At 36.5% G+C, this 14,868-nt stretch overlaps 1 protein-coding gene across 7 annotated transcripts in view; it reads left to right on the forward strand.

Annotated features, from left to right (window-relative positions):
• Positions 1–4,929: 4,929 nt before the first annotated feature.
• Positions 4,930–14,868, forward strand: part of LOC119636180 (aldehyde dehydrogenase family 3 member B1) — a 33,386-nt gene continuing 23,447 nt past the window's right edge. For 6 of the 7 annotated variants that reach the window (XM_038031382.1, XM_038031381.1, XM_038031380.1 and 3 more), the window contains exons 1-3: positions 6,877–6,980; positions 10,416–10,513; positions 10,592–10,654. In XM_038031382.1, coding sequence (XP_037887310.1) covers positions 6,961–6,980; positions 10,416–10,513; positions 10,592–10,654 — 181 coding nt within the window. In that variant the 5' untranslated portion in view covers positions 6,877–6,960. Of the gene's footprint in view, positions 5,079–6,876; positions 6,981–10,415; positions 10,514–10,591; positions 10,655–14,868 lie in introns of those variants that run through there. The other variant, XM_038031385.1, reaches the window with a different exon arrangement.

A 14,868-nucleotide genomic window follows, 5' to 3' on the forward strand; every position in this document is an offset into this window, starting at 1 on the left:
TGGAGCCTCTTGGAGCCGATGCTGTAACCTGATTTTAAAGTAAAAAATCCAATGCAATTATATCGCACGATCTTTAAGGCAAGTTCGCATAGGCATATTTGGAGATTATACATGTTCATTGCACTTTTCACCCAATCAGTCGATTTTGTCAAGAAACGTATGGCACGTTGCACCGTTTTGTTGAAGTCACGTATCGTTAAAGTCAAAACTATCTAATTTTTCCCATTAAAAATCACTTATCATCACTTATCACAATCATGTTTCTGTAGCATTCTCCATTCAAAAATTGCATTTCCGAAATCCTTTAAGAACATCCGAAATGTTTCCTTTAGACCAAAGAGGCAATATTCCTTATCTACGAAGCCATTTAATCAGATACGAATTTTAGTCTACATCTTCGATCGTGGCTTCATTGTTTTTGTAATGTCGGTTTTAATAATTTCTGCGCGCTGTACAACTCTGCATGTACTGCATTCCGCAAGTAACGACAAGATCCAAACCTATTTGCCATTGGTCAAGAATATAAATACTTTGTGGGATGTTAAAATGTTTTGACAAAAAAATGAAACCTTGATGTAGTATAATATTGGATAGGCATGGCCGATTTTTCCCATTTTTGTACATAGTTTATACGTTTAAATTTTTGTAGATTCATCTGCTGAGATTTGTGGAGGTTGCGTAAAGAGTAAAAAACGACTTTTTTACTTTTGAAATACGGAGGGGTTCTCAACTTACATGGTACTGTAAGCGTATTCTTTGACCGACTCGGCGTGCAAGAATTTCCAACGCGTCTGCAGACGGACAGATGGACATTCTTAAATCGATTTAAAAGTGTGTGAGGCCTCTGAAGCTTGCTTCTGGCCATTTTGACAAAATGAAAATGCCGCGCATGCTCCGGCGATGAATATAAATATGAAGAGTATTAGAATTCGCCCGATCTATTATATAATATATGATGTACATTGAGAGGAAAAATCAGCAAACATTCTCGCGCTCGTTCAGCTAAGGGCATTAATATTTTAATTTTTCTTTTTTTTATGCACCAAATTTCACCAATTGGTCTGCTTGCTGCATCAACGTCTTCTAGTAAGGTTTCATTTGCTAATGTTTGCCAAATTAATTTTCGTTCTTAATATTTACATAAACGTTTAATAATCTCTGCGAATATGAACAATATCCGATTACATTTCTTTGCATTCCGAAAACAACATGTTTTATACCCTACATCAGATGTGGTGCAAGGATATATAATGCTAAGTTTAGGCGGATGTATACAGCGCCCATCTTTTACTAAATCGATCGATTGAGAATCACAGACAAGCTTAGATCGGTTCAGAATCACTTGACTGTCCGCCCGATTACCTGACGACTGCCAATGCATCTTCCTGTTCAACATATAGCCTGTCAAGGACAATGAAAACTTTTATATTCTTTGGCATTAACGCCTGTTGAAGCTCTCTCAAAGGTCGTCCCGATAGTGTTACACTAACCTATTTTTACTTTGACACGCTTTCAAATGAAGTGTAAAGCATTAGTTCGAGAGTTAGACAGACATCGTAGCTGTTATAGGATATAAATACGTTCTGTAAGGCAACAGCTGCTGCTGTAAGACCCGATAAGCGGCGATTCCTTTCGTAAGCGCTTCGAAGAAGCTGCTTGCAAATTTCATGGAAAGGGGAAAACTCCTTTCGACCATTAACTGAGGTGCGTTTCCTTATTTCTGGGTTATCGCTTATTACCAACAAATGTATGAAGTGATTAAGCAAAAATGTTTCTACTTAAACTTTCGATAGTGAAGAGAAAGAATTTTAAATTAAAATCACTTTTTTAGGCAAAGTTTTCAAATTGTGGCATACATGACCATTTAAAGCGATTCTGCGTTGCACGCTAACCAACCGAATTAAGCAGTCAAGTGACCATGTGCACGATGTGCACCTCTAAGCGTTAAAAAACGCACAGATAGATATCATCTATGGCTGGTTGGTGCATAGAAGCATAGAAAATTTGCAAAAGCCTTGTAAAAGACCATTGAAATCATTGCCATGGTTTTTGTAACTTCAAGTCTCCCAAGGTCAGCTAATATAAGCATGAACCGGTTCTCACCAAACACGTTTAAATGTTATTCCGATTCAAGACTAATAACATTACGAAAGAATGAAAAAAACTTTGCAAAACACATTTTTCAATTATGTCTGTGTATGTGGAAAAAAAAATTAAGTAAATAAATAAATAAATAAATAAACATTGCAACGAATTCGTAAATTTTCAATATACGCGTCTAGACATTACATCGTATGGACTTTGCGTACGAATTTTCGAGCACGTGGTAGCTAATCCAATATCTCGAAGAATTTTCCTAATAGTTCTTAAGTATTTCGCTGTTGCCTCTGTTTTCTATTAATTGATTTTCTGTTTCTTTTTTTTTGATTTTACATTTTATTATTTATTTATCTCTTGTGTGTGTATTTGTCATTTGCTGTCTACACCTTGGGTTAATAAGATTCACAGCAAATACAATTAAATAAACGCGTATCGTTTTAATTATTAAGTATAGGGTCTTCCAAAATTTACCCAAGATTGGAATGAAATAGAAAACATAGGCATCTTTTTTTTATAAACATAGGTTAGTAGGTTAGTATATCGGGCAAGTGGCCTCCACGACTTTTCTCTTTGTTCTTTGCTCTGAGAAGTTCTGATCACTGAAACGTGAAAGTACGCGACCACGGAATGTCGCATGCAAGTGATTGCATTCTTTTTGACGCGATGTATGACATGTGACGAAATATCATCGAATTTAGGCGAAAAAAACGGGATTATGATAGTTCAATAACGAGGATCAGTAGCTGCCGTTGACTGACCAGTCTAATTTTCGAAGAAGCATAGTTCGATGATGCCTCCTGCACAGGCTCCAGGCGTTGCTCTCTCATGATGTGTCAATTTTCGGACATACTATCTAAAAAGTGCTCGCACGTATTTTGATCAGCGACATCTATTGCTGAAAGTGATAAAGTAATGCGAATAAATTAATACGAATAACGGTTAAATTCAATGATTTTGAGCTTTCTCTACATAAAATAATAGCTTTTTCCATTTAGCATTATTGAGTTATTCAATGTACGCATACATTAATCGTGGAGAGCTTAAAACTTACTCTTTAGATATTCATTAATTTCGTTGTTTGATTTGAAGAAACCTGCGTCCGAAGCCCATCAAGTACTTTCACAAGCATATGGCGATGCTGTTCCATATATCCCAGTTGTTGGTTTTGGTTGAAACGTAGCAATTTTGATGTCAATGCCAAAGAACGACCTGGAGGCTCAAAAACAATCAAAGACAATAAGTCGACGAATAAAAGGACGAAGACCCATCTCAAACTCTCAAAGGGAGATGGGAAAGATCGAAAGGGAGGGAAAATGGCCACCGTACAAATTGACTGAAAGTTCCATTTCGGACCGTTTCAACATGGGGGTTTCATTTCTTGCCAGGCAAAAAAAAGAAGACTTTTCTGTGGCGTATTATCGCTGGCAATGAAAAGTGGATTTACTACGACTATCCCATCCCCATCGTAACCGAAGCGGAACATTCATGGCCAAAAAGCTTTGGCATGCATATGATGGGATTACCATGGTGTTGGGTATTATGAACTGCTAAAACCGAATGAAACGGAATGTTACTGCACATGTCCACCGACGTCAATTGAACGAATTGAACGTTATCTTGTTGCATAAAAGATCAGCAGTAGCGGTTAAAAAACAGCGCTCGGCCACATCTTGGAAGCATTGTCAAGGATACCTTGCTGCAGCTCGAATGGGAAGTTCTACCGCGCCCATGGCACTTACTAGACACACCGCCTTCCGATTACCATTTGTGCACATCGACGCAGCATGGCTTGGCTGGCACGCGGTTTCGAAATGCTCAAGAACGAAATGCGAAATGCGATGAGTCGATTATTGGATCGCTGCCAAATCAATATCGTTCTCCCGACACGATATCGCCATGTTGCCAGAGAGGATGGAAGAAACTTGTAAACAATGATGGAAAGTATTTTGATTAATATGCGTATTTTGCCAATTTCTCGCAATAAATCTTTGTTCCTTTTCAAGTGAAAAGATGATCAAAATGCTTGCGAGCACCTGCTAAGTAAAATTGAAAGGAATGCATAACTAATAAAAGTTGAAGAGACTTGAGGAATTTGAACAAACAAAGGTGTAAATAAATATTTGCAAACATTTGTACTTTGCAAAAAAAAAAAATTAATTATTTATTGTATTTTCACTTTTTCCGGCATTAAACAATCCGACGAAACGTTTAGGAGAAACTTTTTAAAAGTTCGAGGAAAAGCCAAAAATTCGGAAAAGATTAGCGAAAGGCCTTGGGCTTTCATATGCCGGCTGACTGCCGGCGGTGGTAAGCTTTAGTGATCAACTACGTCGTCGACGGTTACCAAGCATTTCATTTTTGCATTTCATAATTGCAGCAAGCATTGAACACGTTGCCATTGAGTTATATAAATTCGGAGTCCGGCCAATGTCGTACTCACACACACGCATGTACACATGCACATAAACACACACACACACACACACACACACAGCACACAGCACATTTTTAATATGAAGCGTTACGAAGCTCAAGCTCAAGCTTATAAGACATCAACGAATGGCGCATGTAAACAATAACAATAACAATAACACCTGACTACGTCGTCGTCTACGACTTGCTGTATATGAAATTCGAAAGCAATGCATAGCGCTTTAATAAACACCTGTAGGTTTCGGTAGATCGAAGCATAGCAGTCGCCGCGCGCGTTAGACGCTTCAAGTTGGTGTTAAAGCAGAAAAAATATTTCCAATAATAAAAAATTGAACGCAGTTATGATTGAGTTATTGTTGCGATAACAATGCCAACAACAGTTCTTGGAGATCGAGCTTTGTTTAGTCAACACCATAAGAAGCAATAAGCGAATCATTTTGAGAAGGACTTCGATCGGGAGAATAACATTTAGGGGTCGATTGTGTTCCAGCAACAACAAAAATAGCGATAACAATAATAATAATAATAAGAACAAGTTAACAAAGGTACATCAAAGTGGACTTTCTTACAGTTAATCTATCGCATGATCCTTTCACTTGTTTATGCTCTATTAACCGCGTAATCGAAATGGAAATATAAGTGAATCTATATCTATATATCTATATATGTATTCATATATATGCTTGGGTGCATGATGATGTGTGTATAAAAATAATTTAATTGAAATCAAGTCAAACGTGACTTGACGTGTAATTGTTAACGAGATTGTGATTTAATTTTTTTTTCTTTTTTTGGATTTTTTCTTTTCCTTTTCCTTTTTCCTTCTCCTTTTGGTTTATTTATTTATTTATGTATGTGTGTGTGTGTGTGTGTGTTTTTTGTTTACTAAACAAGTTTTCTTTTCTTTTCTTTTTTTTTTTTGTTTGTTTTTGTTTCTGGCATACAATGAACAATTTAATAATTACTAGTTTATGAAACAATGCATGCAAGTGTGATAACATTTGTGTTTTAATTACCCGGCGAAAGATGCTGAAAGATCGAAAGTCAATTTTATAATAAACGCCAGTGACCAGCAATTGTTATGCACTAAAATTACAATATTAACTGCATTTCGCTTGCGAAACTAAGCGAAGTACTGAAGCTTTTGTTTATTTTTTCAATGTCAAGATGTGCGAACTCGATCCCCTCTAGCGGCGATTCTTTAAGTACATTCAAATTCACGTTAACAAGTAGATAGATTGTTGGCAATAAAAAAAGTTCATAAAATTATATAAAAAACAAACAGAAATCGCTTTAGGGTGCAGCTTAGAGACCCATGATCTAGAGTTAATAAATGACAAGTGAAAACGTTATGGCTGGGTAAGGCCAACCATTCAAGACCCGACACTACTTGGCGCCATACACTTCTTCATTTATTTTCATGACAAAATATGAAAAATTATACCTTGTGTCCATCATAGAAGCTTTCTGATAGGAGATCCTAGGTTGAAGAGCGCTCAAATGTGATCACATCGTTCATGTGATCTAAATTCAGGGAAAATGATTTCTCTCTTCATAGTAGTCGAGGTAAGGTAGCAGTCACGATTACGAAGTCAATGTTCGCCGACTCAAATGTCAAGTGCGGTAGAGTTGCGGTTATGTTTGGTCGTAGCCAATACCGTTATACAGCATAAAGCGATTATGGGCACACCCACCCCACTGTCTCCACCATACCTCTATCTCTTTCGCTCCGTCATCGTCGAAGATTCGCAAATGAAGATTTATTTCTCAGATGGAAGGGAGGCATCCCAAGTTCAGTCGTCTGTGCGTCTTTGAGAATCCCTATCACGACTTGAAAACTTTTTCTCTTCTACTCTCTTCAATTCAACCAAATCGACCAAAACCCCACAACATATTTTTCTCTTCGTATTTCATCGTCAAAAAGTTTTGGGTGAAAGTCTTCAAGGCAAAGGGCACCAATCACCATTTGATAATCATTCAAGGTTTGATTATTTCTTTGTGTTTATTTAGAGAGAGTGTAGTGCAAAATAGTTTGTGGTATTAGAGTGCGTTTATAAAATATCCAAGAAAGTCGCTGCAATTTTCTTACTTAAATTTGCTTATGATGGTACAGAAATCGTAACACAGTTCATGCCGTCCCATGTTAAACTTGGGCCTGATTTCAAATTTCTAGCCATAAAATATCTGGAAGGTGTTTACATCGAACCTTTCTTCCTCAACGCATTGATTTGCTGACTTGCAGAAGAAGCAGAAGAATACGTAGATGAACAATGACTTTCAAACTTTCACGGAATATATTATGGGTGACTGTGTTTGATTAAGCGATAAAGGTTTCTCAATATTTTTTCCCCGCACTCAATATTATTTTGACGGGCATGTGACAAAACATCAAACATCAAATATTATTGGCGAGGGCAGTGGAGCAAAATGTATTGCTGGCTGGACAAGTGAGTAACATAACAGAAAACAAAGTAAACATTATTAGCATAAAGTGATAGCAAACAATTTAATGGATACATATATAAAAAATACGAATTTCAATTAACCTCATTGCGCGCGTTTAAATACTAATATTATTTAATTCATTTTTTTTTTTTTTTTTTTATGACTTAATACTTGGGGTTACGAAAGAAATGTCGGCAAAATTGTATATCTTACAAGCGAAGGCATGTTAGGTTCACCAGTATGTACGCAAAAGGCAGTGGCATTTGAGCTGGACAGACCTTTACACCAACCGGTTTTAAGTAACTTTCTGAACTTTCCGATTTAACTCAGTCTACTCATTTACCTGTCTAGGGTCCGGACATGGGACCCTACATGGGAAGTGAAGATCGCAATTTCTCGGACGCATATTTTCACTTTGTGAAGAAATCTATTAAAAATCGATTGCCTTGAACTATTCCAACCAACACTCCCCCCACAAACCTTTATTCCTAACAAGTCCTTCAATGAAAACGAAAAATGTCCACATTTAATTCTTCCCGACGAAAATCGTCATTGATTTGTTGAATTGCAAAGAAAGAAAAAGTATTTTGACATATGATATGGAGGTGAGAAGTGTGAATGAGTCGAACCCCTTTTTTCGGAAAGGCCTCGATAAGGATTCTCATAGAAGGATTCTCATAGAAGGAATTTTTGTTTTTTTTTTTTCTTTTGTATATCTATATATGACACTCACAGGGTGTGTCTTAGAGGGATAGTGAACGGAAAGGGCTGTAGGCGAAGAAGAATAGAAGTAAAGAATATAGTGTTTGTGTGCGTTTGATTTAAAAGTGGAAGCATCAGATATGAAGGGAAAGATCCCTGCTGGTAGATTGTTACGAAAGGACGCAGTGTGATTAAGGAATGACGAGTCGCGGTAATGCGTTTTGCTATACACAGACAATTCTGGGACGGGTGGCTGCGAGAGTCTGGGAACAATGTTTAGCTTTTCGTATTTTATGAGGAACAGGTGAAGGCTGAAACACACAAAGCTAAGTTTAAGGCTTGGCTTTGCCCGCCTACCCCTTCTACAAAAAATTAACTAATTTTTTTATTAAACTTTAAATATTTTTTACATTTTTAACTATCTGTTAAAAGTACCCGTTAAGTTAGCCAATCAAATGTTCTCTTTATTACACAACAGATTAAAATTATTATTCTTTGCTTGTTGATTTTTTATGAAGTGCAACTGCATTTATTTAACCATTATCATAACCAAGATCAGATAACACTTTCAAGTTCACGTAGTTAATAACAATCATTATTTCAATAAATACAAGCACGCAAATTAATCTAAGCTTACACTTAACGTTAAATGTTGACTAAGCTGAATGAGAGCCAATTTCGTGCAATAAAATGAGCTCAGCCACTTTTTAGTATGGCAAAGCCCAGGCTGAGAATGATTACAGTAATTACACCCTTCACATTTATGTCGCTGTTCGGCGACTGAACCAAGCTAGACATGAATGGGTATGTGGAATAGTGGCTAACTTGTCTGTTTTATTTTTAAATTGTCAGGCAATTATTAGAAATATGATCGCATAAAGATCATCATGTAAGATTTGTATTTCGCCCGAACACGTACTTTTGTCCTTTCTATTTAATTACAGTTGGACCTGGTTTTGTGCGGTAGAGTTTAGTTTAGGCGAATCGGATAAAACGAATCGCTTGAAAAGTTATGGTATGGCAGAAAAATTGCACAAACCCCCAGAGTAATAGATTCAGCCGTACAAAGTAAACACGATGTCCGTTCACAATGCACACGAGTAAATCCACATAGAGAGCATTTCCATTAACGATCCGGCCAAATCGATAAGAAAAGAGATTTCTTTCATTGCAACCATTGCCGGCGTTGTTGTTGCATAATTTTGAATTATGATTATACGGTGTTTACAGTCAAGTCTTTTGTAATGCGTTTATTTCCTACTACGCTGTATGCAAATTGGGTTATATGAAAGCCAGAATTGAATCCAGTCACGAAATGTGTTCTATGGAGACCGCGTTATAAGATATTCAAAATTAACACGAGTACAATGAATTCGTACCGCGTTTTATGGATACCTGAACAACTCTTATCCACGCCTACAAATAACATTTTTTAATAGAAATTAAGGATTTTCGATTGTCATCATCACTGCGAAATATTTCCTTTTCTTGTAACTAACCGAAAATCGTCTTCACTGTGCAAATTTTCTTCCTTCCATGTTCATTATCGGATCTAAATACAGGAACGTCGCTCCGGTTTTATTTAAAAGTCGAGATATTACTAGACGGGTTGCAGTTATATTTGCTTAATTGTAATGGTATTTACTTTATTAAATCTTATTTGAAATTTTCAATTTTTGCACCCTACATCGCTTGTGGTGAAATAACGTGTACGTATTAAGTTTGCGCGGATATATGCGGCGCTCAGAAGGATTTGAGACAGACCTTCCGGAACAGCTTTTATTGTGGTTGGAGTTTGTCTGTCCGGCAATGTGTCTGTCCCCTTTGGTGTCTTGTGTGCAATCTACAGACCTTAGGCAGACATGTTTGCCGCAATGTAGATCGCTATTGGAAATGTAGCGGATCCCTGTTAACATCTTCCATACAACTTAAGCTTAAGAAATGCTCCTTGCGATCGAGTGTCAATCATCAAATGTTTGCCACCCTTAATTCGCAGATTTTAGAACTTTAGAAAACAGGACTTTAAGATGTGGGTGAAAGGGCGGACAAGTGGACCTAATTATGTACGCATTTTTCAGGTTGTACATCGGATGCGGTTTGCAAGCACACGTACAACAAGCATAAGTACGAAAAATATACAATAAGTACACCGTCTATTTAGAAGATTATAAATGAAGAAATTAAAAAAATTAAACAAAAGTATGCACGCGTATGTGTGTGCATATACGTTTATATGTGTGTGCGTGCGTTGATTTGTGTAAAGTTCCATGTTCTAATAATCATGCTCCCGATGTAAGTGCTGTACAATACAAGCGAAGAATTTCAATTAGGGCCTTTGTCTATATGTAAAATGAAAATGTATTCGACTTTTGGCTTTAGTTTAAAATTCAATTCAAACAAATATTTTCTGAACAGCAAACACACACATCAAAATGCAAATTTAATATTAACAAATGACAAACAAACCTTAATGTAAATAATAATAAACTGTGAGTGCTAGCACTTGTGTTAATACATGTATAATCGAAGGTGAAAGAATCAATAATATATAATGCTGCGGTTCGTCCATTGCCCGATGAATTGACCGCATTACGAATAATGACGATAATGAGAAAATAATTTCTCAGCATGAGAATAAAATTAATAATTCATATTTTTTTCCTTTGACTGTCTATCTACATGTTATTGTTCTCCTTTTTTTCTGTACTTATTGCTTTTGTTTCTTTTTTTTGTAGCCGCCTGAAAACAGTCGCCATACATGACATGATGGAGTCGTCATCAGCATACACTAGTAATTCCAAAGATTTATGGATAGATATACCGCCCGGCAGAGGTAAATTCTTTGTTGAATTACTTTCAAAAATCTCTTCTCCGTTCATTTCCATTTTATTTTATTTAAATTCATTTTCAGATTTCAATGCGAAGCGACCTGTTGCGGACATGACTGCGGACAATGTTGAAATTATTGACGTAGGTAAGCCACGTATTCAGATGAAAAGATTAAATAAGTTCAGTGAAACCGCTCTTATCAGAAATTACTCATAAAGCAATCAATTAATCTCGAAGATTCCTCGTCTCTGGCGATGTTGCGTAAAAATTACAAACGTGTCTGTCTTTGGATTCAGACAGTGCACATTTCCAGAACTGCTTTGTAAAATGTCGTCAAAGCTATATGAGTCAACTTTCAAGTCATCGTTTTAATAGGAAGATTTTATCCTCAGCATTATTGACAGAGCAAGATTTGCTCAACCGCTCAACATGATGACTACTTTATCGAATCTTTTTGATTTACGTTATGGTTGCGTGAACCACTTACTCCTTTATATCAATCGATTCAAACTCATTTTTGGAATTGACTTAAGCTGATCTACTCGTACGCCCGTCCGTCCTTAAGATGTAGTATTTTTAATGATATCGCTTACCCAGCTATAAGGTTTTAAATTGCTTCGATATCATTAACAGCAGCAATTAGACCGTTCCACTTTAACGTTTTTGACCGCTCTGTATGTGTTCACCCGCTTCTCCGCTCTCTTGTGCCTTCATTAATAACCTTCGTTTACGATCACGGTGTCCTTTGTGATTTTTTCAATTCAGTCAAAACAGTGCAAAAAGTCCGATAAGCGTCGAAATGCAGAAAAAATACATCAAATTTTTCCAAAATGTAGGCTGATAGCAACGGAACTTCAAAGACAAAAGTCACTTTTACTTGTTTCCCCATAATTATATCTTTTTACAAAAACTATATCCATTCCACTCCATATTCCATATCTATAATTCGCTGGCACGTCCAAGATATTTTACATCATTCTTGCTTCGCCTTTCTGGTGTTTCTAAAACGTGATCGAGTCAACGGTGTTTTGGCGGGCAGGTACGTTCGTCATTCGTTGCTGAACCAGATAGCACTCGTCGATTTATAGAGTTATAAGCAAATGATAAGCGCATATAAGGGAATACTACAGCCCGTAGAGGGTCTGTACTGAGCTGGAGTACTAGTACTAGATATAGGGGGTTTTCTATGAGCCAAATTCTTTTCTGCGCCCATCTAACATCTTGAATTATTCAGTTCCGCTGCGTAGGATCTCTATCACTCCCACACCATCATTTCGGCCCTCGTAATTCCCATAATTCGGACTGTAATGCTATTGGTTACATTGCATGTAGCCACTCTTGTACTTGGATCGTACACACATTCTAACTATCATGCACTTTTTAAGGTGCTACTAACCATCGACCAGACCTTGTCAGGCACGCAATCACACTGAAAAATTTGTCAGGAAAATGTGGAAAACTTAAACAACAGACTGTTTTTTTTTTGGCAATAAAAAAAATAGACAACCAACCAAATTTCGCAAATCGTATCTCATCTCACAATCACATCCGTATTTTATGCAATTTGCCCGTGAACTCATCGCGACTTTTTGTTACTTCTTTGTTATTTCGGTTGTCTTCCAAAGTATCACCTCTGTTCTGATGTCGCTGTCTCACTCGAACACGCCTGTACGGAACAAGGGCTTGCTTTACCATAAATATTTCTCTTAAAGATTCACTAAATGTAAAAAAGAAATTGACGTGGACTTTTCACGTTTTTAGGGTGATACCACAAAAAATACGGTCGTTTCAAGCTCTGTAACTTAACGTTAATCGAATAGAATGAAAAATTTGTGGGAGATGTACACCGTTTTCAGATAGTATTTTTTTTTAATAAATTGCTAGCGTTAGTAGCTCGTAGTAAATCCTTTCTCTTAATGCTTACTTTAATACGAAGGTGAGAATGATTGATTTTTTGTTCTGGTAACTACAAGTGATGTTCGACCTTCATCTGAAAAGAATTTTCTATTCAGTGCGAAAAAAACTTATTTCAAGTTTGGATTTCTCGATAAACTTTGCGATTGCAATCATGATTTGATATTCATAAGGCTCTTACTATTGTTCCACACCACATCATCCGACTTATCCTGAGTATAATGATAGTACAGTGATGTAGCTTATCACAATATTTTGCTTTTTTTTAGAAATCATCATGTAAAACGGCCTAAAGTCAAAGTCATAGTGTAATTGTACAAGTTTGACGATAAAAATGGCAAACAAATATTCCCTTAAAACTTTTAGCATTTATATTTTACATAAATTATATTATTACATGTACTTAATAATAAAGTTATCATCAAAACATTTCAATTAAGTCATCCTATTTAACCAAACAGACAAATCGGATAATGAATAATGACTAAATTAGCTTATTATCTCATGCTAGTCAAAATACTCTGACGAATGTAACAATTGAAGCGATTTAAAATCTCATGCTACTGAAAGCATTTTATCGCACTGCACAAATGCAAATTTCATATTCTGCTTGCTTCACTCTTTCTTTATCTTATTCTTTAGCTTTCATGAGCTTTAAGCTTAGCTTCAATGCAGTTCGAATTTAGCTTTTACTGAGCTTTACTCCGTCTATTAGGCACATAATTTTATTAGACCGGAAAAGCTACGATACCAAACTGCTCGAAATTTTGAATGAATACTGAATACGTTGTTCAATGGGAAACCAAACCAGCTAAACTATAGTGAGCCGCGATCACTATTGAATACACTACACCATTTCGCTTAATACAGTCATTCATATAACGAGTTTTCAAAATAAGATGTTGTATGGGAAGTGGTCGAAAAAGGGTTCCGATCCGAGCAATGAATGGGATTCGTCCTTGATTCAAAAAATGTCGACTTGCGAAAGTTCATCAGAATATCGCAAAAATTTGCAACCTATAGGATACAAGGGAACAAGACCGATATACGGGCAGACAAGCTTAAATCGCTTCGGAGTATTGCATGTATCCGCACAAACTCAATATGCCCTTGTACCACGAGTGATGTAGGATACAAAGTTATCGAAAAGATTTGTGTAAATAATTATTTGCGCTATGAAAAAGCGCAAAAGTTGAATTCTCAAATTTCTGTTTTTAACGTAAATTTTCTTTTAAAGTTCTCTAGCAATGAGCAGAGTTACGGCAACTTTGTTAAATTGAAAGAGTAACTGCGGAGCAAGTCTGCAACTGGCAGCAATTCTATTAAATTGAAAAGTGAAAACATATTTTTTACCACCATTTTTTTTGAAATATTTTTATATACGCATTTTCCCCATTCCTATTATTCCTTTCAAGTCTTTTAATATTATCCATCTTTCATTTCTCATCTCCTAAATAATTTAAAGGAAAAAAAATGTATATAAAAAATTAACAGAAAAGATAAGAGAATCCCCTGATCCCAATAAAATTCTAATTAATATTAGTGAAAAAAAAAATAAAGGACATAATATATTAGTTTGGGGAAAAAGAAATCCATTATTTTTATATGAACTTCAGTTCTTTATTTAACATGCTTCGGATTGTCCGATTTGGGTCAAATATGCACTGTTTTGTTGTATGATTTGTTGCCATTTTAAAGGTAACTTCAAAATGCCTCTCTCATAGAAGTCCTGGTCTCTATTTGCAAAAAACTCTAGTAGTCGATTTTCACAATCCTCCCTAGATTCCAATTTTTTATCATTAAAGAAATTTTGCAATGCAAGAAAACGATGATAATCGCTTGGTGCCAAGTCCGGACTGTATGGCGGATGCATTGAAACTTCCCAACCAAGCTCCCAAAGTTTCTGGCGAGTCACTGTAGATGTGTGTGGCCTAGCGTTGTCCTGGTGGAACACGACACCTCTCCTGTTGGCCAATTCTGGCCGTTTCTGATCAATCGCTATCTTCAAACGGTCCAGTTGTTGACAGTAGAGATCAGAATTTAGCGTTTGGCCATATGGAAGCAACTCGTAATAAATAATCCCCTTCCAGTCCCACCAAATGCATAGCAAAAACTTCCTGGCCGTTTGAGATGCTTCACCGCTCTTTGACCACGATCGTTTTCGCACAGGGTTATCGTATGTGATCCATTTCTCATCCCCAGTCACCATCCGTCTATCTCATTTCGTTTGGCCAAGGCTTCGCAGATGGAAATTCGATCCATCTGTTTTCTGCTTTGTGTAAATGGTTTAAAACTGTTTTATGGTCGATTTTTAGCTCCTGGGCGATGTTACGACTGCTAACATGCCGGTCAACTTCGATCATTTCTCCGATTTTATCGACACTTTCGACGACCGGCCTACCTGTGCGAGGTGCATCTTTAACATCAAAAATTCCTGAACGGAAT

Source organism: Glossina fuscipes, unplaced genomic scaffold (genome assembly GCF_014805625.2).
Source record: "Glossina fuscipes isolate IAEA_lab_2018 unplaced genomic scaffold, Yale_Gfus_2 28, whole genome shotgun sequence".
Lineage (NCBI taxonomy): Eukaryota > Metazoa > Arthropoda > Insecta > Diptera > Glossinidae > Glossina > Glossina fuscipes.